At 36.6% G+C, this 26,948-nt stretch overlaps 2 protein-coding genes across 13 annotated transcripts in view; one reads left to right on the top strand and one right to left on the bottom strand.

The window, feature by feature from the left end:
* CCDC66 (coiled-coil domain containing 66) lies at positions 1 to 23,533 on the top strand. 6 transcript variants are annotated; one of them, XM_054837782.1, is made up of 20 exons: positions 1 to 120; positions 1,379 to 1,443; positions 3,796 to 3,818; positions 4,619 to 5,036; positions 5,370 to 5,505; positions 5,671 to 5,774; positions 6,781 to 6,905; positions 7,719 to 7,895; positions 8,714 to 8,845; positions 11,480 to 11,733; positions 12,171 to 12,255; positions 13,016 to 13,177; positions 14,687 to 14,834; positions 15,285 to 15,407; positions 16,655 to 17,133; positions 17,682 to 17,719; positions 17,992 to 18,278; positions 18,753 to 18,880; positions 21,679 to 21,763; positions 22,405 to 23,533. In XM_054837782.1, the coding sequence occupies exons 1-19, from the start codon at positions 110 to 112 to the stop codon at positions 21,760 to 21,762; spliced, it is 2,979 nt and encodes a 992-aa protein (XP_054693757.1). In that variant the 5' UTR covers positions 1 to 109; the 3' UTR covers position 21,763; positions 22,405 to 23,533. The 6 variants fall into 6 exon arrangements, with proteins under 6 accessions (XP_054693757.1, XP_054693755.1, XP_054693760.1 ...); XM_054837780.1 differs by lacking the exon at positions 22,405 to 23,533 and adding an exon at positions 21,886 to 22,361; XM_054837783.1 differs by lacking the exon at positions 22,405 to 23,533 and having other exon boundaries at positions 49 to 120; positions 3,742 to 3,818; positions 21,679 to 22,361.
* Positions 23,534 to 23,556: 23 nt separating this feature from the next.
* The window catches only part of TASOR (transcription activation suppressor), a 32,468-nt gene continuing 29,076 nt past the window's right edge, over positions 23,557 to 26,948 (bottom strand). For 4 of the 7 annotated variants that reach the window (XM_054837774.1, XM_054837776.1, XM_054837777.1 and 1 more), the window contains exons 19-23: positions 26,660 to 26,819; positions 25,929 to 26,037; positions 25,575 to 25,753; positions 25,327 to 25,485; positions 23,557 to 24,692 (exon numbers count right to left, since the gene is read on the bottom strand). In XM_054837774.1, the coding sequence (XP_054693749.1) occupies positions 24,130 to 24,692; positions 25,327 to 25,485; positions 25,575 to 25,753; positions 25,929 to 26,037; positions 26,660 to 26,819 (1,170 nt within the window). In that variant the 3' untranslated portion in view covers positions 23,557 to 24,129. Of the gene's footprint in view, positions 24,962 to 25,326; positions 25,486 to 25,574; positions 25,754 to 25,928; positions 26,038 to 26,659; positions 26,820 to 26,948 lie in introns of all 7 variants that reach the window. The other 3 variants (XM_054837778.1, XM_054837779.1, XR_008578767.1) reach the window with 2 other exon arrangements.

Here is a 26,948-nt window from a genome sequence, read left to right as displayed (position 1 = left end):
TCCCGGCTCCTTGCGCGGGGCTGGCAACCGCTGTACACAGGGAGGGAGGGAGCGAGTGAGCGATGCGCGCAGCTCCTGTCCGTCTACTCAGCCTCCGCCGCCCCGAGCCATGAATCTGGGGTAAGGAGGGAGAGGAGGAAGGGACTCGCTGGGCTGGTAGCGAGAGCTACTCCCAGCGGCTGGGACGTGGCCGTGTCCGGGGAGGGACGGCCCCAGCCCCTCACGTCCCGGGAACTCGCCGGCCTTGCTCTGCGCAGCGGGACGGTGCTGCTGCTCTGAGGGGAGTCGCGCGGCGCGGCAGCGTTAAGGCGCTTAGTGTCTCGCGGCGAGGCGCGTGTGAGGGGAGCGACCTGCCTGACAAAGGCGAGGGTGGACAGCCGCTCCTCCTGGGGGGGCTCTGCAAAGCGGCTTGGGGGATGAGATACCCGCACCACCCTGTTCCAGCGGTGAGGGGACCGCCTGTACCATCCGTGGGGGTGAGCGAGGTGTACGGCTTTCAGACCCGGCCGGTCGCGTTCCCTTTAGTCAGGGAAGGCCCCCGCTCGGCGCGCCGGCAAGGGGCGAGGGCGAACGGCGCCCGCGTGCCCGCTCCTCGGTGCCTGCGCCGGGACTCGAACCCCTCCGTGGCCCCGCCGCCCCCCGCGTTCGCTACATCCTGCCTCGCCGCCTCCTGCCCACACAAAGCGTCTGCAAAGAAGAATAGGCGCTGGGCTTGGCTTAGCTGCCGTATGCCATCGGAACGTCTAGAATTACAGCTTCGGGCGCTTCTGTGCTGTCCTGTTAATTAGAAAGTTAAGTGTGAGCTTTAGATGTGTTAATTTTGGGTTTTTTTTTAAAATGAAAGGCAAATTGAAGATAAGCGTTATTTTGAACATTAGTATTTATATTAGATCTTCTCAAATTAATGCATGGAAGAAAGAAAAGCGTCCACTAAAATGTGGACTGCTTTGCATGGAAGCACAATTAAAGACTGTTTTCAGAATACAGCCCCTCTTTGTGATCTGCACTGGCATTCAGGGACACTTGTTTAGTGTTTTTTGTAGCACACAGTTTATGTTGTTGGATAATTAAATTCTTGAGGCAGACATATTGTTATGTATAACAATAGAGTGTGGCAACTTCAGCGTGAAGATTTACTTTGTAACATGCAAATCCAAATTTTCCACTATCAGTAATAAAAATATACCCTTTTCAAGACCTGGTGATTTCTTCATATTAAGTAACGTCTCCCAAATGTAGGAAGCTTGGGGTATGAAAGGGCATCTGGACCGGCAGTAATTACAATGTTATAATTAAGTACAATTGTATCAATGTAAAAATCTTACGATTATCAGGTTACTTAGTATTTCAGATTCTCCTCTTCTCTCTCATTTTACAGAGATGGACTGAAGCTTGAAACTGAAGTGCTGGATGGAAAGCCTAGGCTAATTTTAGCTGCTTCTGGTATTTATTTAATTGTTATCTGAAGTTTAACTTCAAGAAGCTTTAAAGATTACTTAAGATCCAAGCAAAATGAAGCACACCTTTATTGAAATATTTTTCAGATTAGGAAGAATATTTGTGCATTGTTATTTACAAGTCCTCTTACTCACCAGCTTGATACTAAACAGTAGGTTGATACTGAACTTCTGAGTAGTTGTGCACTGGTGAACAGCTGGCAACTAGTCTTGCCTCTTACAGCTTGTCTCTCCATTCATTAAAAAAGTACTATTAGATATTGACTGGCATAACTTGATAATTTCTGTAACTCTATAGCACCTTATTTACCAAGGAAAAAGGCCTAACAATGGGCTGATTAATTTTAAACAAAATTGCATCATTACAGTCACATTTCTGACTTTAAAGCAGCTTTGGTATTTGGCAGTTTATAATTCTCAATAAGTAGTTTATTTTGGCCAGCTCTCATTACTACCATAGACTTTTCCAGTATATGTTCATAATTAAGCATTAACAAATTCTATTTTTGTGATTTGTCAGACATATGTTTCTATACAAACACAAGTCCACTTTCCCTAACTGTTCTACATAGCAGTCAGGTTACAGAAATTCTCCATTTAATGCCCTCTAAATTGTATTTCACTTTCTGCATTTACCAGATATCTGTCTAATGAGGCATTATGGGGTATTTTGAGTCAGTAAGGAATACCAGTGTATTCGAAACAAAACCTTGCAGCACCTCTGAAACAGCAATGCTACAGCTTTCACTTTTTCCAACGATAGTTAGCATCGTTTGCTGGATAGGGACAATGTACATCCCAGAGTACTCTAAAATAAAGCATTACCTTTGACTTTGAACTAGCCTTGAACAAGCAGTCCTCTCCAGGAACTAACATGTTTGTACAACTGATATAAATAGCACTTCCTTGAATTGAACTGTGTCAAAAATTGCATCACATTGTATTACTTCTGAATTTCAGTTTTCTGCACTGTCAAATACCGTTCACAGTCTTAGGGGCTAAAGTAGGATTATTCTGTAGTAGCTTAAGCTGCTACTTGGGATAGTTGTTTCTGTTTTACACAGGAAAAAACCCAAAGAAAACAACCCATAAACAGCACTTTGGAGTTCCACATTACGTATCTTCCCCACTGTGATGGCAAAGACCCTATTTATGTTTTTTTCACCTTTCCACAGAGAAGTCGGGTTCACACAGCACATAAAATCCCACTTTATTTAATTTCTGAATATTCAGGAAGAAGTCAAAAAGTGACTTTTACCTACTCAGATGAGGGTTGAATGCTTGAGAACCCAGTGATAAACATGGCTGCAGAACACTTTCACTACTGAAATATTACCAAGATGGTTCAAGATTTAATATCTGTCTCAGCAGGATAACAGTTAAGATACTCCCAAGTTTTAAGAAGTTCATCTAGGTTGGAAACCGCTAATAGCGTGGTTTGCAGACTTTAAGAACAGTTAGTGTTCTCCAGTGTCTTTAATTAGTAATGCAAAAAAGTGTATCAGTCCTACCAGTGCAAAATGTGCAACAACCACTGCCAGAGCAAAAATTGCATAGTGCAACTGAAGAAGCTTTGTTTCCAGCAAATGTATTCGACTAAGATATCATCCCTACTGTTTTCTCCCCCTTTTCCATTAGCCAGATATGCAGGATTTCTTGTGTTGAGTACCACATTCCTTCTATTAATCAGTATTATAATCTTCATTAGTATTAAACATAGTACTTAATATTATTTATTAGTATTAAACATAGTACTTAATATTATTAATATATTAATATATTAATAATATATTATTTTTGAGACAACTCTGAATCCTCTAGGATCTGGGTTACAAGACTGAAGAGTATTTCAGGGCATAGGTAAGGAGAACAATAATAGACGGTGTGATTATGCAAGTATTGTTTCTTTAGGCTGTCAGCTATGGATACAGATAACATCATGTAGTAAGATGAGGTTGGATGCAAGGACTATCCTGGAAGAATGTGACACAGAAAGCAAACTGAAAAGTCACAATAAACAAACAAAAATAAACCATTACCACAGGGCATCTGAGAAACAGAATGATTAGTAGGGGACGATCAGACTGGCACAATAATTTTATTAGATCTATATAAAACTGGAAATAGTTCCTGGAAAATATCTTTTTCCAACGTACTTTTAATGTGTGTATACTGAAATAAAAAAAATAATTGGAGCAGATGTTATGGGGAAAGTACTTTCCCCCTGCGTTACAAAAATCAGATGAATATAACAGTTTACTAATTTCTCAAGATTGTTTTTCAGGAGGAAGTTGCTGTTAAATGCTTCTCTCATATGTTTCTGTTTGTTTCCCAAAAGATAAATCAAAGCCTACAATAAAGGTAAGTGGAAAAACGATTTTTTTTTTGTTAGAGCATGCAAATTAACTAGTTAATTTGTTAACACAGAAATTTGAGAACACATTTGAACTGTCTAAATACTTGTAATCAATGATATTTATGAAATGTATTTCTCAGGTTCATAATAGCTGTTAAAAAGGATGAATTAAAAGTTCTATGACTACTTTTACCGTTGCAAAATGCTTTAGTTTACTTTGCCAAGAACTTAGAGCATCACAAGGAATCATCTAAATCAGATCTTTCAGAGATCTTAAAGGGATTCTGGTAAATTAGTGATCTGAAGCATGTTTAAGTTCTAATTTAGTCATATAGTTTGTCTTTTAGTAAACTAGAATGAGAAGGAGAGAAAGCAGAAAAAGGTCTCAATACATAGGATATAATTACAAGTGTACAGCAAGGACCTTGAAAAGGATAAAACTTTAGTACAGAATGGAAAAATCAAGATTGAAATAATACTGACTGTATGGTGAACGCATATACCTGTTTGAAGCTAGGCTTCAGAAACACCAAAGGCAGGCAGAATTAATGTTTATTAATTCTTCTAAATGTTATGCTACATAAAGTTATTTTTCATACTGTCATTTTTAAGTATTCAAATTTAGGTGCTGTATTCTCTTCCAAGGTATTCCTAGTGCTCATGAAGATATTTCATTAGTTTCTACTGATGTAACAGAGAAGAACAATGACATTTACTTTACTTGTTGCTTCAATTGTTCTCATTTGCTACCCATGCAATTTTATTTCTCTAGTTAATATATAGTAAAATCTTATTGCTTTAACAGATGGGTAATAAAGCCAGAGCACCTAAACAGGCATTGAGAATAAGGCATACTGGGCATGTTCTGAGGTCAACACAAAATGCTTGTATCAAGCAGGAAAACCTAAAGCCAAGGAGTGAATCAAGCTTATCAATGACAAAAGGTGAAAAACTGCAAGTTACTAAACACTCCTCACATGAAGCCACAACTAAAGATCACTCTTTGATTTTCCAAAGAGATAGCATAAATGGATATCCTGATTCAGAGAATCCTAATGTTGTTAAAAAAAGTAAACAAAAACCTCAAAACCCACGTGTATCAGCTGAAGACCTAAGAAGTTTGGCGTGTTTAACACAAGAACAGCTTCAACAGATTTTGATGACTGTAAAAGAAGGAACTAGAAGCATCTCTGAGACTCATAATGAAAAGCAAGAGGAAATGGGTAAGATACTGTGGAGGTGGTCAGCTCTTTGCCACCAAGAGTAATAATAATAATAATAACAATAATAATAATAATAATAAAAGCAATTAAATAGAGTGCCAAAGTCTGAGCTATTACCCGAAAATAAGTATTTATTTTAAGTCTAGCATTCTAAAAATACCCTATGAAGTTGTAACTTACGTGCCTTAACTGTGCAAGCAGGGCTGAAAACAGTTTTGTTAAATAGTGGGGAATTTCCAAGTTTCTGCTGTTCTGAAAGTATTTACTCAATGCTGAAGAAAGTTTAGTGGTCATATATATTTTTTATATATATATATTTATATTCTACCACAGCTACTAATGAGGCATCAGAGGAAAACATGATAGCATTGCTCCAAAAAGCTTGTGAAGTTTCATCTGTTCCAGATGAAGCTAACTCTGATTCAAGCAGGAAACAAGAAGCATATCTGCAGCCAGGACAGAAAGTTGTGTACGTAGATCTGTGTTATTGTCTACAAAAATTGTGTCTCCAATAAAGATTCATATTGTAGTTCTTAATCACAGGAAGACTCTTTATAAATGCTAATTTAAAAGTTAACCTTTAAAATTAACAGATTAGCTTTTTCAGTAATTTTTTTTCCCTCCTTTTTTCTAGAAAGGATTCCTGGAAACCTGCTGACATGTTTAGTACCTTGGGTGAAAGAGAAGGGGCGAAAGCCTTATTAGAATTTAGAAAGACCCAATGGAAGAAGGAATTAGGTACTTATGATATACAGAATATATTTTTAATCCATTTATTACACTCAGGATGTCAAGAAACTTTGCATTCCTTATGATCTTTTAAATTTACTTACATCAGCACAGTTGCTACAAATTGGAAAGTACATAGTTTTATTAGTCTCCAAGACTGATAAAGATTCTTTAATTTCAAAATTTTATGTAAAGATCATGTATAAATTCTTGCAAAAATGCTTCTTAACCAAATAAATACTATCACAAATAAATATATTCAGTTATGCTTCATATTTTAGGAGCTGCTTGCTACCGATTTTGTCATATTCTGCCAGTAGTTGATAGCAATTATCATTAATAAATTTGTTTATTTTTTAATGGGAAAAGTGTCACCCTAATCTACAAGCATGACTGAATGTATCAAACTGCAATTTGAACTTGAAACAGGTTTCAGTCCTGCCCCATCACCAACCAAGGGGAATCTCTTGAAAAGTAAAAATGTTTAGGGCAATAGTAAATTCTTTCTGATGAATTAAGCTTTTTATGATTCACATGCGGGAGTGTTGTAGTTCGTTTTCAAATTGGGTGTAGACCATATGATTTCAGGGTTTGATTCTGTGTTGTCAGTAGCTTCCATGTATAGCTCCATTGGTTTTAATAATATTACTGTAGTCCAAGACTGGTATAATAAAATGGAGAGGATTTATATACTTGGTTATTTCTGTTAGTTTTCCCTCTTCCCCTGGGACTTGTTAAGCCTGCAGTGTTTTGTAGTCTTTTCTGAGAGATTCCCCAATTACTGTTACATCTCTGGGCAGAGACTCAGCTGCCATCCTCTTAAGAGCAAAGTCATGTTTACACTGATTGGTTAGACAACAGTGACTTGCTTTTGTAGTCCATTTTACAATCAAAACTACAGGGTAGACATGCATTGCTGCTTTTTTTAAAAAAAAAAAACACCACAAAAAACCCAACAAACAAACTGCTACACGTCTGTATTAGGAACTCTTACTAGAGTTTGGTTTTTTTGAAGATGAACAGGTAGCGCTGAAGAAGAAACTGAAAGAAACTTTGGAGCGAGAGGTGGGTTATTTCTGGGCAAAACCTGGCAATAATAAAGCCCATAAAAAGAACATGGAAACAGCTGACCCAGATAAGGTAAGGCTATCAATAAACACTAAAGAGCACACAGTTTCCACAGCACTGTTCTAGAACTGTTCAACTTCTAATTCATACAATATTTTCTTTTCTATACAAATCTAGTAGAATTCAGTCTCAGTGGTCACTTAAAGCTCTTTCATGGCATGAATTGCTGCAACTCCGTGTTTCACGCGTATCTATTGCTCCAATTTGTAGCTTCACAAATTAAGATCTTTGTAGTATGAACAACCTATTCCTGTCCTTTCATGCTGATTCCTAACTAAAAGGTATAAGTCTTTTTCAGTTCTATTTTGAGGAAGTCTCAAATGAAATTCCTGGTTATATAATTATTTACATTGTTCATGACCTCTCACATGTATTTGATTGCTTACATAATAAGTACAGCCATTTGACTTTTTTGTAACCTGCCTTTTAAAAAAGTCAGCTGTTGCTCTGAGAATGCTGTGTCAGATTAATATATTATACTCAGATGAGACTGCTTCTCTAGTGAAATTGATTGCTTTTAAACAGAAGTTAGGGTTGTACCTGCTATCAGTTATTACAGCAAAAGCAAATTGCTTTTTTTGTGGCATATTCAGCATTCCTAGAAAAGTTACCACTCTGCCCCATGAGAATTTGTTTCAGTGTACATAATTAAGAAATACTGGATACGAGATGCTTAGTTACAAGCTTTGGCTGAAGTTTTAATGAATAGCAGCTTCTAGAAGTATAATTTACTAGTTTATTATATGTTAAAGGTTATTTAATACAAACAAACCAGGTGAGATAAGTAAATCGAATCTTAAACAACAGTGGTCACTTTATTTGCAGATAATGTTTCCAGCTGACTCAATTATTACTGCTGAGGAAAACCGGGTCTGTACAACTGCTTTAACCACAGAGCCTAATCAACTTCCACTGAATGTTTCAAGTGCTCCAGCTGGGCAATCTTCTGATTTCAGTTCTTCTGACTTACCAGCTGTCAATTGTACGGCATTTGTTTTAGGGGTAAGACTTTAAATTACATGCAGGTGTTGTTTGTTTTTTTATTTATTGGCAACAGCTGTATCTTCAGTAGACCTTTTTGCTCTATCTAGAGAATTGTGTCTGAATTTATGTTTATCAAAATATTGATGCTTTGTAGACTGAGCATTTTCAAGACTAATGTGAAGAACAAGTACTAGAGGTGTGAGCTGAAGTGTTATTTCACTTTTAAGTAAGTGTTAAAGAAATAGAGAAGTGGGAACCTCTCAGAAATAGAAGACTTCAAAAAAGTGTATTGATGGCAGAAGGTTCAAGAAGTACTTTTTGAGGTATTGCTAGTAGATGCTGATTGAAGAGTGGTTTTTGTCAGATAGCATTGGAAGTTCTCAGTGCCACTGGAGTTTGTTAAATAATACAGATACCCATTAAAGAAGCAGGAACAGAAGAATGAAGATAGTATCTAGAATTTGAGACAGATCAGTACTAATTAGATCATGGTGCTGAATCTCCCTGGAACACAGACTGAGCAGTGAACCATAGGAAGGAGGAAGAGATTTTTATTCATGATACATATAAGTAAGGGGTTTTTTGAGTGAGGGAGTGATAGTTAGAATAGCGTTCAAAGACTGGCTCATTCAGCATCTTTCTAACAACTGAAGCATTTGTTTGGAGTAGTCAGACACTAGCTACAGTTAGAAACTTACACTCCTTTTTTTGCGCAAGAGAACAGCCCAGTGATGCCTAGCAACTGAAGGCAAAGTTTTCTGCCAAGTCCGTTATGTGGCTAGACAAGGTATTGAATTTTTTGTACAAGGAAGAGACTAGCACTTACCTTATTTCAGGAAGCTGTGCCACAGGAACGACCTTTTAGTGCTTTGAAGCCTGAGCAACAGAAGAAGTGGCTTGAAGAGCTGGACAAACAGAAGGAAGAAGCTAAGCTACGAAAAATAGAAGAAAACCTTAATTCATCAAAGGTATCTGTGGTTTAGAGGGATGTTTTGCAATAAGAGGTTTTTCTCTCCATTTTTGTTCTAAGAAAAGATGAAATTGTAGACCTAATGAAATAGCAACAGAGGTAATTACCTGCAGCAGGTCCAGGCTTTCACCATATGTCCATAGGACCATCTAATTGAACATTCAGCCAGTAGCTGTTCCAGTATTTCAGTGGCAGAGAACAGACTCTACTACCACGTGTCTGGCGTGATGTGTTAGAGTGCTTCCTGCAGGGATGAAGACAGTGATATGACTATACTTTTTTCTTTTCCACCATTGTGCGAAAGCACTAGGGTTTGGAAGGTGTTGTAGAGACACTGGCTAGATGCTTGGTAAAAAGAAATTTTCTGTAAACTACAGAAGCAGATAAGAGAGGGAAAATTATTATAGACAAATACAGCGTATCACAGTGGTGTTCAAATCCTGCTTCTAGAAATATTATTTTAATACCCTTACAAAACTCTTTTAAACACTTTTACTCCAAAAAGTGTTGAAGAAAATAGCCTTACCTTTTTACCCTTCAGTTTTTCCAGGCTGTTGAATGTGGGTCTCTTATGCTGGATCTAAAAGGAAACTGTGGCCAATGTAATTGCTTTGCAGGTGGAATACCTGGAGAGACTTTTAATGCTGTCACTATTGGCCAACTTGGTGAATATCTTTTACTCCTGGCGGTTCTTCATATAGAAGCTGACTCCTTTCCTTTACATGTTACTATTAGTAGTTTTAAGGTCAGTGGAATACTCCGCATTCTTACGCAGCCTGATACTGACACACTCTTCCAAAGACTCTGTCTTTTGAAGTGAAAAAACTTGCAGTGAGATTGTACTATTGCTAGAATCCAGATTTCCAAATTACTGTACATAGCTTTAACCCCAGGATTATATCTTTCACCATGCATGAGATGTATTTACATCACGAGATGTTCTATGTTATCAGTGAACAAGAATCTTGGTTACCAAAACTTGATTGATATGAATGTTCATAGTCTGTGGCCTTCTGAATTAAAAGGCTACAGTTTTTACTCTCAACTGAAGCATTTACAGCAATTGCACAATTCCTGGACAGAAATTCTTCATTTTAATTCAAGAGTTTGTAATACTAGAAGAGAGCTTTCCTACCTACCCTCCAAAAAAACCCCTTGTCACCAAGGTTGGTTACATACCTACTCACAACACAAGTCTTTGCATTTCCTGAGTTGTTGCCTGGATCAAATTTCGTTTGTAAGTTGAGCTTTGTAACTGTGAAGGGAACACAGCTGTGAAAGGTTCCTTCATTAGCTGCCTTGTTTTTTAATTTGATAGCTGTGCTGTGGGGATGGTTGCAGTCACCAGTGAGTAACCTAACAGTAATCTCACTTCGAGCCTCTTCTTGAAAGGAAGTTAATGCGCACTTAATCTCGTTTTCAACATCTTTTTTTTCAGGTCTTGTGTTATACTCTCAACCCTTCTGCATATTGCACCACAGACTTGCATAAGAATAAAGTAGATTTTCCAACTACTCTGATCTGCTTCTACATCACAGAGTATTCAAAGGAAACAAAACTCAGGGAACAGAAGGAAGAATAATATGGATTCTCATTATTTGGACTGTGATTTTGTTGCTTCTTTTAAAATAGGTGTGAAACTTTTCTGACAGCGGAGATTTTTTTGTTTAAGGAAAAGCCTCCCAGAAAGTCGATTAGATTATGTTAGTTTTTTTCCTGCAGAATGCAAGTTTTGAGGCAGCCATTCTCCATTCCCTCCAGGGAAACAGTTCTTTTAGTCAGAAGAGAAAACCTTCTCAGTACCTATAAAAAAACCAAAGGCCCCATAGGTAAAAATCTTTTATTAGTGATATATTGGAATGTCTTAATTGCCAACACGGAGCCAAAAAGATAAGCCTGGGTGGTTAAGAAGAGAGACTTAAACCCAGTATATTACCTCTACAGAAGTTTTAGGTACTTTGCTAGGATAGCACTGGTGGCTGCTGTGGGTGGAAGGGATTTTGAAAGAAGGTTTATTTTATAATGAGCCTGTCTATCTGAAAATAGGAAGTTAGATATTAGTATCTCTGCCCAAAGCACATTAATTCTGCTACCATCCAGAATTAAAATAGAGGGGGTGAATGTAGAACAGTGTAAAAGATGCCACTTGTTCATTTTACTAGAGGGAGAATATGTACACAACAGGAGGAGATAATGGCAGAGTGGACAGGGTACTGACCTCTCAAGCAGTTCCCAGTACTATTAGAAAAATTATGGAATGAAATAGTAATATAAATTGAAAAAGCAGTACCAAAAAGTCTGAATCCATGTTAACCTTTTTATTTTTCCTTTTTTCTTTTTACTTTCTAATTTTTGTTATTTTTTTCCCCTGAAATATAGTAGCAATATGTTTTTGCTGACCAAGTATATGGATAGCAATATAATTTCTGATCTGGCTTGCATCTTAAGCAGTAGAGAGACTTCTGTTTTCCCATTTAGGGCATTAACTACTGTCTGTATTGTAGCCCCATAACAAAGCTTTTCAAATGTATTTTACAAAATGTGTATTGGCTTGTTTTCTTAACACTACTTTATAGAAACAGTGTAATTGAGCGCGTTTCCTTTTTTTTTTTTTTTGTTGCTTCATATTTAGGCTGAAGAGCATGACAGATGGGCAATGCATTTTGATTCTTTAAAGAACCACCTTAATGCTAATGCACAACTCCCCTTAAATGGAATGTACAAAAAGCAGCCTGAAAGTCTTTGCCTGTCACCTGACCCTAAGGAGCTGACTGCTTTTATTCACCCTTTTTCACCTGCAGCTTTAGGCAACCTCATGCCCTCAAAGGTGGGAAATGCAGAAAAAGCTGCTAAAAACAGTGCTTTGGAACAGAGTCAGAAAGTTAGGTGAGTGAGCTTTGTAGTAAGGCTAACCATCTTCCCAGCCAGTATGTTTCTGATATCTCCTCAGAAATTGAAAAAAAAAAAAAATTGAATAAGATTCTTTAAATCTCATCTTTGGATCTTACTCATTTGGCTTTTGCTTTTTTCAAAAATACCTGTTGTTTCACTTTTGAAGACTTACTGCAAATAAGCTTACTTTGTTCCTTAGTAAAATCAGTATTTCATAATTGTAAATTAATACAATGGGATAACCTCAATATGAAAATATTACTTGAAATCATAGAATCATAGAATAGTTTGGATTGGAAGGGACCTCAAAGATCATCTAGTTCCTACCATCCTGCCATGGGCAGGGACACCTTCCACTAGATCCTAATTAAGAAAGGCTTTCGGATTATTTCCTTATGATTAAAAACATTTACATGTTTCTTTGTTCATAGTTTTCTCCGTTCAATGACAGCTCTCCTGGACCCTGCACAGATTGAAGAGAGAGACAGGTGGCGGCAGAAACAGTTAGAACATCAGGTTAGACTTCTGTTTTACTAACACTATTTTAATGAGAAGAAAGGATGAAAGGTAGTGCTGTCACATGAACAAAGCCTGAGATTTAATACCAGAAATCCAGTAAGGTACTTGACTTTTATGCTTCAGGTTACATGTTTACAGTTGCTTAACAGTGTTTCATTCAGTCAGACTCAACTGTTTTCTTCTAATATTTGTACAGAGATGATTGCATTTCTGTAACTGAATTCTTGCCTCAAAAACCGTACAGGGCAGTCTTTAGAGCTCTAGTAGGTTTGTGTGCATTTTTCTTCAGTCTCCATTGTCATCAGGAGGACTGATACTTACAGGTACCCACTCCATGAATCTTTAAATTTTTATCTACTTTACTGTCATTTACATTACTGCCGTGGCATGCTAACTGAAGGTGTATCTGCATGATGATGTCTGGCACAGTGTAAAGAAGTGTAAATGTAACGAGCTTTTTCTGGTCAAACTGTTATTCTGCTAGGTCGAAATAGTAGCTTACAGTATGTAAGGTAAAAATCAGACCACCATTTCTTTACAAGAAAAATAAAAGCATTTTTGAAAACATAAAAAGCTACTTCTGTTTGTCTCTGAGTATTTCAAACTGCTTTATTGGGCTGGTGGCTCCCCCCCCCCGCCCCCAAAATCCAGTTCCAAATCCAATTATTATACGTGTATATGGAAGTATATGAATAAATAGCTTATAATAGCTTGAATTTTATATCTTTTAATTTTCCTTTTTTTCTGATATTTCTAGAAAGCAATAATGGCTCAGGTAGAAGAAAAACGGAAGAAGAAACAACTGGAGGAAGAGCGGAGAAAATGGGAAGAACAAGAGGAAGAAGAGCGCCTAGCACGAGAAAAAGAACAAATGCAGAAACAGTTTGAAGAAGATATGCTGAAACAAAAACAAAAGGAGGTGTGGTTTTGCATTTTCTTTACTGCAGATGGTCTGTAATAATACTGGGTTTGAGGAAAATGGTTCTTGTTCTTCACCTTCAAAATGGTGTTGCCTCATCATTTTGAAAATGAAAACTATCTGAAATCTAGACATTTGAAACCAAAATCTGTTTCCTCAGTTAATAAACGTGTAACACCATACAAGTTTAAGGCAAGTTTCTTTTTTTGGACAAGGGCCCTTTCAGGAAGAGAAAGGGTAAGAACTGGCAAATCCAGAATTGTAGTTTTAAATAATGCAGAAACAGGCATTTTTAAGTGCAAAATTTAAATTAAAAAAAAATACCTTAAAGTATGTGATCCAATTGTTGTTGTTGGTAACTTGATGCTTTTAAGATGTGTCAGTACCATGAACTTTATCTGACTGGATGTGCTTTCACTCTTGATTAAAGACTTTTCAGAATATATTCTGGAAAAGTAATTTTAAAAGTCATTCGTGTTGTAGAGCTTTCTCCTCTGTAACTATTGCTGAGCTTTACATGCTCCTTTCGTATAAGGTTAAACCAAAAGTAACATTTTGACCTTTGGTAAGTGCAAATTTTGCATTTGTATACATTCTTACCTGTTACAGAAGAGTCTTTAGAAGATTAAAAGCCTTGTGTGATGTTTTATTCTTCCTTTCGGCACAGTAGCAGCTATTACTGTTTGCTTCATATCTGGAATAGTAGCAGAATTCCATGATGTCATAAGACAGGGGGATTCCAAAAACACACCCTCTAAAACCTGCAGAAATATGGATCCTTGATTTCCCTGCATTTTCTGGGCAGAAACATATAGCATCTGCCTGTAGATGCTAGAACAAACTGGTTAAAAAATTGGGAAAGTCATCTTTCTCTGTAATAAGCTCAGTTCCTTCAAAACATGTCATGCTATGAGTTATTCTTCTTTCAACCTGCAAATGCAGTAGGAAGTGGGGATGAGATGGTAATAGCCATTTGGAAAGGAGATTTTCCTTGGCTCAGTCTCCTGCACCTTCAACCTGCTGAGTCTGGAAACTGTAACCCTCATATTTAGAGATGTTCTGCCATTGTTAGGGAGGCTTCTGCTGTCTCCTTTCTGTGGAAGTAGGAAGAAGGTAGGATTTTAATTATTTTTATTTAGGCTTCTTTTCTTTCATTAAACCACATGATACAGGAAGTCATAAATGGCTGAAATCAGATGGCATTTAGGAAAAGATGAATTTATTAGAAAGGAGATAAATATCCAACTAACTTTGAGGGTATAGGTGCTCGCTTTTTAATGCTAGGATTGACCATCTTTCATCAGCACAGTAGAGGTTCTGAATTTATAATCATAAAAATTATGTTATATATTGTGTCTACTCAAGTAGTTTAGTTTTTATTTTTAAAAAAAAGGCTTTACCCAAAACAAGAATGTATGTAAACCTTGAGGATTATATGGAGATTAAATAATCCTATTAATTTTATTCTCAAAATAAATGATCACATCTATTTACTTTTTTTATTTAAAGGAACTAGTGACTCTTAAAACAAATGAACTTTATCAGACAATGCAGAAAGCTCAAGAATTAGCACTGAGATTAAAACAAGAACAGCGCATTCGAGACTTGGCTCAGAAGGGACATGACATTTCAAATCTTCAGAAGAATCTTGGTGGTGGCAAGTACAAGTCTTTTTATACTCAGTGTGCCTATTCCTTTGGTGTTTGCATGCAAGTTGGTGGTGGGTTTTGTTTTGTGTTTTTTTCCCCTTCTGCATTTGGGTCAGGAATTGCTCCTTCATGAACCAAATTTCATTTCAGCTTATTTAAAGAGCCTTCCAAACAAATATCAGTGTTAACTGATATGGAGAATATTGTATTTTAGTAAGCTTCAAATACTATATTACATAAAGGAAGAAATACAAAGATAAAATCAGGAATGCATAGGGAACATTCAGACCTATGTGCTGTCGATTAGATTTCCATTGAAAAAGGGAGAGCATTAGGATCTGAACCATTGTTATCAGTCTTGCTTTGAGTTCTAAACCACAATAGTCTGATAACTTGATAGCATGGTTTAAATAGAACATACGTTACTAAATTGAACAATTTTACTTACTTCTTTTTAGGTGATACAGAATTTGAAAATTGCAATACTGACATTTCACATCAAAGTCATAATTGTTGTGATGACATTAAGAGCCACATCAATCAGCAGACTTCTCCTCGGAAAGACACTGCTGTACAGACAGGTATGCAGCCCTTTAATTAAATTACTCTGATGTACCTTAAGAAAGACAGTAGAACACCATATTTGTGAAACAGCAATAGGCCAAATCATTGTCATTCAGAATGGAATAAAACTAGAAATAAATACTTGGACAGACACAGGTATGTTGGAATATTGCGATATATCACTATAATCTAAATAAACATTATGTCTATATAGCTGTTACCAGTTACAGATCAAATCACCCAGTCTGAAACGTAGTGTTGACTTAGAGTCATGGTCACAGGCCATGTAGGACTAAATTTATTAAGGCATTTAAACATGTATTTGTAGTAGTCTTCAGCGTGAATGTTCCCAGGTTTACATAACGTGGTTTGGTATCGAGTAGGGCTGGGTTCCTCATGAATCCTTGAACGTATTGGCAGAAACACTGTCAATAATTCTGGAATTAGAAAACTAGACTCATTAGAAAATTAGAGCTTACATTCAAACGTTTAGAAAAGCTTTCTACAATTCTTGCTAAATACATTTTATATTGCATCGTTAAAAAACCCAGCTCAAACTTAATCTGCAGTCATTAATGTTGTAGATAAGGTGTGAATGAGCAGATTCAGTGGAGCTTGCAGTCACTTTATGCCTTGTATTTAGAAACTTATTAGCTTCTTATCACTTGTGAAGTAGAAGCTTTATTTCTATTTGTTTGAGCAATAATTAATATTTTTAGTTTTGACAGTGCTGGTAGAAATTTTGTGGTGAATTTGGAGAGTTTACAAATTAAATAATGTTTTTGTGTATGCTCCTTAGTAAAGAAAGAAGCTGGATTGTTAGTAGTTTAAAAATTGAACAAAATATTTCCATTGGAAGTCAAGGATTAGGAAAGTAAGTTATTCCTAGCAGTGCTGTGAATATGAGCAAAACATTGGCATGGGGTAAAACTAAACAGAAGCTGTGTTTTGCTTTTTACCTTTGAGTACCATGACAGAAATAGAATTCTACATTTTAAAATAATGTAGCTTCATTTTATATAAATTTTGCTTTACAGTGACTTGACTTTGTTCTCCAGTCTTTTTTTTTTTCCCCCTTCCTTATTAAGTTTGCCTTACCCCTTATTAAGGGTATCTATCTTCCAAAAAGAATAAAAAAAATTATAAAACTGTGACAGCCGATTTTTGAATAAAATCAGTAATAGTAGATTGATACACATACAAAAGTCAAACAAGTAACTTGAATACCTTAGACTTGGAGTTAAAATATAATTTTATTTTTTAGATGACTTTAATACGTCAGCATACACTGAGTCAGCTGAGGAAAGAACTGTGTGTTGTGGATCGCCTGATATTTCCATAGAATATAAAGAAACCTCTAACAGCAAAAAATACCAGAAGGAAATGCAGTATATAGATAAAAATAAAATTTCAGGAAGAGAAACTGGTGGCATTTACAGTGATCTATATGAACTATATGCAAGAAAAGAGAGACAAAGTAAACCTTCAGAAAAATACAGCAAAAGACCTGACTGGAACATAAACAAGCCAGGGAAAAGATACATTCCAGCATCAGAAAGATACCCTAAACAGCTACAGAGACAAAGGGAAGAAAACAAAGTAAGACGACAAATGGAGCTGCTTCAGTTAGTAGAAAGAAATACTCCTGGGAATCTATGCCCAAAAAAAGGTGGTTATTCAGACAGGTCTCCTTCACCTCACGAAGAAATAAATATGAAGAATAAGGGACACAGAGTCAGAAAGGTAACTATTTGGTCTCTAACAACGATGTGTATTTTTAAGACCCTTCCTCCACACAGTTTTGCCTGGACGGGAATTCATCTCTGTAACTCAAGCACTGAGAATTTTCCTATTACCATCCTTTGTGCAGAGAATGGTATTCCAGCATTGTTTCATTCTTCATAATCAGAAGAATATATTAATATTTTGTGAATTAGCTTTTACTGTTATTTCAGTCTTCCAAAGTTTTTATTCTCTTTCATTTATTGATTTATTTTGTAAACGGGAAGCTTGATTGAAAGCAGAGTGTAGGATAGAATGACATCATTGACTTGCTCTTTTTTGTCAAAAGACCTAGAAAATTGGAGCAAATCCTCCTGTAATTTGTTTCATTTAGTTCATAGACACCACAAGTCTCTAATGCAAATCTTTGATAAGCACCTTTCTCCTGGACTCAGGTCAAACAGTCTTTTTGGAATTTCAGAACAAACTTGTATAGAAAAACAAAAGCTTTTAATATAAAAGTAAAATAAAAAGCTCCATGGTTTTTGACTCTCTTGGTTTTCTCCTAGGAAGAACAACTACATAAGAATCATTTGAATGAAGAAAGGTACGTCAATACTCTGCGTTAATGAAATGTATAAACAATAGTGAAATAGACATGCTTTTCTTTCCTGACTTTTAATTTTTTAAAAGAATTTAGATGTATCTAATTGTCTACTATTAAAAATAACACAAGACCAGATGAACTGCAGGTATAAAAGTAGAATAAATGAGGAAAAGTCCAGTCCTCTGAGGATTGTCTCTACTACTTGAGAAAATTAATCACATTACTTAGTATTGTTTGCGTTGGGTTTTTTTAACTGAAATTGTTTCATACAGATCTGAATCACCACCTGTTCCAGCAGTTAAGAACAGATTACACCAAGTACAACAAAAACAGATACATGCTCCCAGTTTCCTGGTGCATAACAACAATAGTAGAAGAGAGAAAAACATCAAGACAGATACACAGCAGAGGAGCTCCTCTCCTCCCATTACAGAAGCTGGAAGACCTCCCTCTTCACAATTTATTCCATATGTTCGAACAAATGAAGTATATTATCTTGATCCAGATGCACCAGTGACTAGACCTTCAACACATGACCCACAGTATCGACAGTTTAATGGTACTGAAATGTATTGTGAACTGATTCATGTAGAAGAGAAGAAATATTACAGTGATTTAGTTCAAAGTGCTACAATTTATTCTATTTGGTATCTGTTTTTACTGAATTTTGCAGTAACCCATGTGTTCACAGCACTGTACAGAAAGTCTATGCAACCAAATTATACTCTGTACTAAAAAAAAACCCCACAGAAAAAGTTTTTTAAAAAAAATCAAAAAAGCAGCAACATTTATTATTCTTTTATCTGTCTTTTCTGTCTGTTTACCTTTAATGATGTATGATTGCACTTCTCCAGTATTACTGTATATAGATTGGAGTTTAGGAATGTAAGCCTTGTTTGACTTTAAAACAGTGATCACAATCTGATAGTGACCAAAACCAGATTTTCACATGCTGTGAAAATCTACTGCTTCAGAATTAAAACAAAATTGATAAAGAATATTGTGAACTGATGCGATATACATTTACTTCTAGATTCTTACCAAACGCCACGACAGATTTTTAGCTCTGATCATGTTAGAGATCCTCTTCTAAATCCTGATGTAGTTAAAATCAGAGAGAGACAACAAGCAATTCTCAAAGGATTGTCAGAATTACGCCAGGTAAGCAAAAAGTTACTGGATAAACATGTACGTTATATGTACTAAAGTCAAAACAAACATTGGAAACTATTACACAGTCATAAGCATTAGTCTTTAATTACTGTTTCCATCATATATGATAAGTTTTGGGCCCTGTCCTCTACTTTTGTTCCCTCTTACTAATTTTGCTTTTCATGCATTACTTCCACCTTTGGACTGTCCCTGGAGAGAGACTACGGACTCCTTAGTCTTTAGATTAGCTATGAAACAGTGGAGTACCTGAGAAAACTTGAAACCAAGAGGAATGGCTTTATTTAGTTTCCAGGTGTTGATAGTTAGGGTTGCTTGTAGTAAGAATGTTTCCATTTCAAGGGGGAAAAGAATAGTATTTTAACAAAACACTAGAACCCTCGTTAATGAAAATTCACTTCTGCATGTCAGGGGTAAGCCAGTCATGACAGAGCAGTGTGGTTGGTGCAGAAGTTAGTGGGGTGGTACTCATGTATCAGTCCTGGAAAAATACTGCAATTTGCAAATTTGAAGTGTGAACACTTATGAAATCCTTCCGAGATAGCTATTATTGTGTTAACACATAGAAGTAAAATTCAGGATTTGTCAATCACCCAGATTTAGTAAGTGAATATAAAATGAAATTTAGTTTAATACTTCATACATAAGAGCTCCTGAGACAGAAGCCTGTGTATGTTTGTATATATTGTTCTATTTGTAGTAAATTACTGGTAATTACTAGATCTGAGGATTGCCAGAAGGATTTTGAGTATTGTGAGTCTGTCTTTAAGGATCCACATTGCCATAAATTAAAGCAGCACAAAAAAATTATAGCTGGTAACTGTGAAGTTACATATTTTCCTGATTGGGGTCAGAATACCAGGAAAAATACTGTCAGGCATCTAGTTACTAAAACACGAGTGAATTTGATACTCTACCTGCTGGCAACAAGGTGTGGCCTGTAGCAGATTCAAACCGCAGGTCTGGACAATCACACGCAGTTTCCTTTTATGCTTCTAAATGGCCTGACAGGGGACTGCAAGACAGAAAAAACAACCCACGTTTACTTTCAGGTTTGCATTCTGTTCTTGAAGAGCACTAAAGATAAACATGTATCAGTATCTTCCCTTGTTTTTGAATGGCTGCATACTAAAAGTACTTTAATGCTAGTAGCAGCACTATTTATTTTCCTTTGCCTTAAGGGAGAAAAATTTCATAAGTGATCAAAATAAAGGGAGGAAAATCTTACAGACTTAAGTACAACAAAACTGCTAGTTAACGCTATTAATTACCTGCTGTGCTTTAGACTAAAGACAGAAATTCTGCCATGCATACATGGTGCTTCAGTAGTAGGGAAGTTCCTTGTGCAAACAAAGGGTCGTGGCTCTCCCCAAGTTCCTAAGAAAAGTTGTGATCCAAGAACACTGAAAGGTTGCCAGTTTCTAATGGTTCCAAATAGGTTTGACTGGATCTGGTCTTCCTCAATGTTCATTAACATTGTTGTTAAATATCTACAACTGTTAAGTATTTTTTAATTCAGGTTTTGTTTGCCAGTGGTATTTTGATTAAGAATGAAGCCAGCTTCAAAGCACAATTTGATCCAAGGTGAACAAAAGCCATGGATATTTAAAGAGGTTTAAGGTGACAATATCCATGTTGGCAAATGAGAGAGACAGGAGGTTAGAGATATTTTTTTTTTGATGCTTTTTTTTTTTTTTTTAATATATTCAGGTCTTAACAGTGGCTAAAAATTAAGGTCAGTCTTTCGATGGACCTTGGTTCTGGAAGAGAGTTAACTTAAAACATGTAAAGTTTTAAATACCCTACCAGCTGCAAATGCATTTAGGACATTAACTGTTGAACTTAGGTCTATCTTGTATACCTACATATTGTATACTCCTACAGGTGACACCTGTTTTGCATCAGTTATTTAATTGAGAAAGGAAGAGTAATGCAATTGTTTTAAATATAATTTAGAGAGCAGAGGTTACTTTTCTATTTCAGAAGATAATCTAGTCTTGGTTTTTGTTTTTGTTTTTTTTAAATTATATATACATGCATATCTGTTTTGGATTGACAGTTTCAGACTATACACATATTCACAACATACTTGGCCATTCTTTAGTCTTCTTTTGTCGGGGGGGTGGGTGTGTGTTCATAGCATGTTTGCCCAGTCTTTAGCCTTTGAAATACACCACAACCAGAGCAACAGATCAGTGCAGTCGGGCTGCTTCAGTAACAGCCTAGCTGAACTGGCTGACCCATGAAGAGACCAGTGAAAACAGAGGGTGGCTGAGGGCCCTCTGTGCTGGGGCGGGGGGGGGGGATTCTGTCAGTGCATTTGTTACAAGGCAGCAGGTCTCTTCCTGTATTTCAGGTGAGAGCAGTAATGTGAACTATCCACAGACTCATAATTTCCTTAATGAAATTGAGAGTCGGTGGAATAAGCCTGTTTATTTATCCAGCAAAGTGAGCCAAGTATACAAGAATATGCTGGAATACCACAAACATAGTGATAATGCACAGAGGAGTGAGCAAGTTAGATATGATACAATGGAAAAAGTCCTTTTTCCTCTGCACAGTCATCCCTGGAAACTGGCTTCTGCTTCAGTCACACTTCAACTCTTTTGCAGAAGACAGGAAATGTTGAGGTCCCTCTCCATTGACTGTATTACCTTGTACCGCTTTGTTTAAAGTTGTGTATTTAAAACAATTAACTTGTTAGAGCTCAATGCTTTTTAAAGTATGAAGCAGTGACAGGCTGCATGAGGAAGACAGAACATTCACATTTATACTCCTGTTTATTTCAGGGCCTCCTGCAGAAGCAGAAGGAGTTGGAGACTGCTCTGATTCCCACTATAGCTCAAGAAGAGAACTTTATTTCGCCATTTTGAGGTATATATGAATGTCCTGAATTCTTAAAATGTAAAGGCACAGCACTTTGTTTGCTACTGTAATTAATTATGAGCATCTTTTTTAATGAAAAATTTAAATTATGTGAATTTTGATAATTACAGGGTCATGTTGCATTTCATATTGAAGATACATTAAACTAATGATGGTGTCTGTTCAGAATGGTCTTCAGTGCTGGCCTGAAGACTTATGTCCAGTTAATATAAACCACCAAAACATATGGGGTTGTGTAAAGCTCAGTGTATGTATTTTGATAAATAAAAGATTAACATAGATTCTGAATGGCTTGGGTGGACTCCGTTGGTATTTTTTACTATATGAAACTGCTTGTACTTAACTATTCAGACATCTTTTAGATTTAGATAATCTGTATTAACTCAGGTAATCCCAGATTTTAAGACCACAGAAGTGCTGGCTATAAACTTTCCCCCCCTCTCAATTAAAACAGGATAGCAGCACTTAACAAGGCCATAGAACTCAGTTTAAGGAAGTTTTCTTACAAACAAGGTCCTAACAGATCCATATTCAATGTGTCCGATCAGCATTAAATGTTTACTTTAGATTAATTTGCTTTTAGTCTTCAAAAACTAGGATAATCTGGAGTAAAACTGTTTCTCTTCTAGATCTCTGCGGAAGATGCATAACCCGAGTTCATGGTAGTTGTTCTGTGGTATCATGTGATAAAACACCACAGAACCTCAGCCCCAGTGTCCTCCCAGCAGCAACTGTCCTTAGCCATAACCTGACTCTGAAGGTACCTCTCAGCAGCAGGGAAGGGAAGAGAGGCGTGTTTTCCTCTCGCTTGGATGCCAAGTCATGCCATAGGTCAGAACCTGCATTTGGCAGTGGAACTGGTAGAAGCATCTGCCACAAAATCCATTGGGGTTTGTCAGTACAAGGGAGTTAAAAAATTAAAAAGATTTGCCGTGTTTGGGGGGAGGGCAACAACTGCTACACTACTCTAGTACGGGTTTGTTCTTAATTTAAACAAATAAATCAAACAACTGTTCATAGAAGGACATTCAACTTTAGGGAAAAGTCCATGGATTCTGTTTGTTTTTTCAAAAGCTCCCCTTTTTTAACCAGTAACATTTGTCCTAACTGATTTTGTGAGTTTAGAGTCATGTCATTTCAAACACTGTCATCTGGTATGAAACCGCACATCCTACATAAAAGTGCTAAAATCAAATTACAAATGGGACAAAAGCCCCTAAACATACGACTTTGGACAACCTAAAGACAAAAGCAGTAACCGTACGAGTCAAGCATCAGTACGTGCAGAGCCAGCAGTGTGATGGCAAGGCTAAGTCTTGAGACGCCACAGCTCTTCACCATCAGCTGCTATTCTCCAGGAGCCCAAGTCTGATGATGATGTAAGAGAGACTGGCTGGGGAAAAATAAGTTTATAACACAGCAGATATGAAATTAAAAAGGGCAAGACAGAGAAACAGATAAAACTCTGTACTTAGGACAATGCCAGTTTAAAAAAAAAAAATAAAAAGGAAAGCACCAGTAATTATTACGCTAAAGTGGGAGAGGACTGAGATTTTTGTAATGCAAATTGAACCACTACGCTCATTAAAAACAGGTTTGTCCTTCTGCCATTACAGTAATTACAGTGGCAAGACAAAGTTGTAAGATCACTCCGATGGTGCTGTAATAAGCATGGAGTATCAAAATTAAATACAAAGATAATTGCTATTCATGAAATAAAGTTTGGGTATGTTTCTCGCATACTTTGAAAACAATATAAAAACCACAGACAATACAAGGTGTTAGCAAATCCCTTGTGCATTAAGAGTTTATTTGATTTTTGTAATGGAACTGCACCATTGGTTACTCTAATTGAGGTATTTAGCCAAAATCCAGTATATAGTCATTAAAATAACTACACTGCCTTAGAGCTATGTAAAAACATTTGTACAAAAGTTGTGTCCAATGTCAAATAAATACATAACTTTTGATATTTATGTGAAGAAAAGTGATTCAGATATTCTTAACAGTTTAAAAAAAACCCTCGCCATTTCACATATTTTAGGCAAACATTCAGTTTTACATTAAAACAGACCTCAAACTGAAGCCCAGGTACAGGTCAAATACAAATGTAGAAACTTAAAAGTGCCAACAAACAAGATAATTCAAGTACAGTAAATGTTAAAAAATATATATATTTATTTCAATTTTCAGATGCGTCCAACAGGTACAGGTCATCAGGATTTAAATAAGACAAGAAAACATTTGAGATAAAGGACAAGAAACATTTTGTTCCAGAATAAAATAGAAATTGTTAATCCACCATTTTAGAAACAGAAAAGTCCACAGCAACTTATAAAAAGAGACTTAGGAGTTTATTTCTGGTTTGAATATGGCCTGGAAGAATCACAATTGATATCCCAACCACCAGGCGACGATGACTTTTCTGTATCCACACTCTGACTGTAAGCAGATAGAAAATAATTGCCCCCTTCTTGGTTTTGACTTGCAGAAGAAATGGGGTACGTTGTTCCCAGAAAAGTCTGGTGAGTGAGTACGTTAAAGTGACTGAACTGGTGGGACATGTTTAATTGTCTGCTATAAACTTGGAAGTTATTGAAAGGAGCTTGTTCAACTGAACTCTGTTTTTCTCCTTCAGCAGAGCATGTTGTAGAAACTGAAGTAATTGGTTGTATCTCTTCCAAGTCAGTTTTAGAAGTCTCTTCCATCAAGCCAATTTGTGCTTCAGGAGATACCTCTGTAACTGATAAGCAGCTTGCTTTTGCATCTACTCCATGTGAGCCCTTGGCCTCTGTATGCAAAGCTTCCAAATGAGTATCATACTTAGAGGCATCACTGCAGATTTCTATTTGTGATGTTTCATCCCCTGAATCCAGAGACATGTCCTCCTCATCCTTTTCATCGCTTTCTACAAGAACTACATTAAGAAAAAAGAGAAAATCCTATTCTATTGAAATACAAACTTTTGTTAGAAAAGCTATGCGCTACTCACGCTTCAGGTCTGTAAGTCCAATATCACTTAAGTCTTGGTCTTCTGCCACTCTTGTTCACTTACTCAACATACACACTTAACCCTCTGTGAGTGTCCAGTTATTCCGATGCTAAAAGCTTCTGCGCATTGTGTTCATGTTTAGTGTTGGGAAATCCCAACTCCCAGCTCCAAAGGGGTTAATGTCAAAACAGCATCTAAAGTTACACAGCAGGTGAGTATTTGATCAGACAATTAAAGGAGTACAATTACTGACATCTCAGTCCTTCTGTTACAGTTTCTAAAACCTATCATTAAGTTTATCCTTCTCCTGAAAACAGACTGTTACACCACTTTGGCGTACATCTGACTTTCTCAAACACCATGTTAGGCTACAACTCTGTATTTAAGATCTCCTTTGGTGCTCCATCCCAGCTGCTTTTTTCCCCAGCATTTAAAGAAGAAAAAGAGTAGCTTGAGAGTTGGGTTTTCCTTGCCATCTGTAGTGTTCACTTACAAGAATAAAGGACCTCCACCCCACACATCTAATCAACTAAAGACAGTGTAAGTGCATTAATGTTACCTGATTGTCTTTTGGGAGCATCAGAGGGAGGAAGGCTGTTTTCTTCAGTAACCGAGTTGTGATACCCAACAAGAATTTTAAAATTTTGCATAAAGTCATCAACAGTAGCAACCACTATTCCGTTATCAATGTAATTTGAAAGTGTTTTGAGATTCTTTTCTAAATACATAAAAGGAGAATTTGTATTAATATTTATTTAGCACTATTACCAAAAGAGGGAGAGAAGTGTTCATAAACTTTGGGTTTACCTGTTAAGAAGACAACATGTCTCTGCTGTATGTTTTGAGCCTGAAGCCTGATAAGACAGTCTAATTCTGGGGCATTTCGAGTTTGAGAATCACAATTATGGTAAGACAGAATCTCAACCAAGTGCTGCTTTTGATAGGTATTCAGAAGGGTCAGCAGACTCAGGGCATTAGCATTCATTCTGTAATGGGGGGAAAAAAGCACACTATTAGACAGATCATTCTAATATTTAGACTGACCCTAAATGAAGTAAGTCAAAAGACAAACATAAGAGTGAGTTTTCCTTCATTGGGCTTTGGAAAGCATAATTAAAGCTGAAGCATTTTAACAACTGGTATTTGAAGAACATGACTTACCTCCCCAGCTCTTTAAGTTTTTTTTGTATTTTACAGTGGACTTTCCACTGCCATTTCCCATCTGGGGTATTGAGATCCTCCAGAAACTTTAAGAACTGTTTTAGTTTATCTGTTTTGGAGATATTGAATAGAAGTTAAATTTTGTGGTATGAACACTGAAGATACTGCTTTAGTATATACATAAAGCTTCTTTCAGTTTTCATCAAAGCAGTGACACAACGGTGAACATTGGCCTAGTTCTTTGGGGTTTCTTCCTAGCTGATCAGCCAACATCATTCCAAAATCAAGCTGCTTTTTTGTAGGTCAGATGCCTAACGGTGCTATCTACTTATGCAGAAGCTGAATTCAGTCCTATGGGGTCTGCCTTGCTAAAATACCCGTTTAGAAGACTGGTAACTTCATTAACTATTCAATTTCAAATAAAGAACAAGTGAAAGAATGTACTTTTTCAGTATTTTTTTCCTAGCGGATTTGTGGATTGAGTAGTAAGGAATAAAAGGTTCCACATACATAACTACACAATCTAACACAAACTTAGCTCCAAGTTCACGCGTTCCCCAAACAGGCCACTGACATAAGAGACAGACCTAGGTTTGCTGAAGTTCTCAAAAAAACCTCGCAAAAATTAAAAGACTTGATTCTTCACTGCAACGAGTATGGCATCTCTCTCATATACTAAAATATTAGCCTTTTTTGTCTGTGTTTAAAGCTTCAGGAAGCATCACACTTACCTGTGGTGATAGCCTCTGGGTTAAGGACAGATTCATCTGACACAACAAAACCACCAGACACAAACAATTCATTGTAAGTGTGATTTTTCACATCATCCAAACTGTCGACACCCGCAAAGCTGACGCAAGAAAGCCTCTTCAAAGTTACTAAGCCAGGTATCTGTTTAAAAACATTACACATCAGAGGTATGCCAAACATCATGGGAAAAAAACCACAACAGAACTTTCCTACTTAGTAATACCAAACGTCAAACTTCAAAACACATTTTCAAAGAATTACTATTTTTTC

This window comes from Grus americana, chromosome 11, assembly GCF_028858705.1.
Source record: "Grus americana isolate bGruAme1 chromosome 11, bGruAme1.mat, whole genome shotgun sequence".
NCBI lineage: Eukaryota > Metazoa > Chordata > Aves > Gruiformes > Gruidae > Grus > Grus americana.
This window is presented reverse-complemented; position numbering and strand designations above follow the sequence as displayed.

Coding starts and splice junctions, on each gene's coding strand:
- CCDC66 (XM_054837782.1), top strand. Junction 5,037..5,369: donor TGAAAAGCAAGAGGAAATGG/GTAAGATACTGT, acceptor ATTCTACCACAG/CTACTAATGAGGCATCAGAG. Junction 12,256..13,015: donor AGAAACAGTTAGAACATCAG/GTTAGACTTCTG, acceptor TGATATTTCTAG/AAAGCAATAATGGCTCAGGT.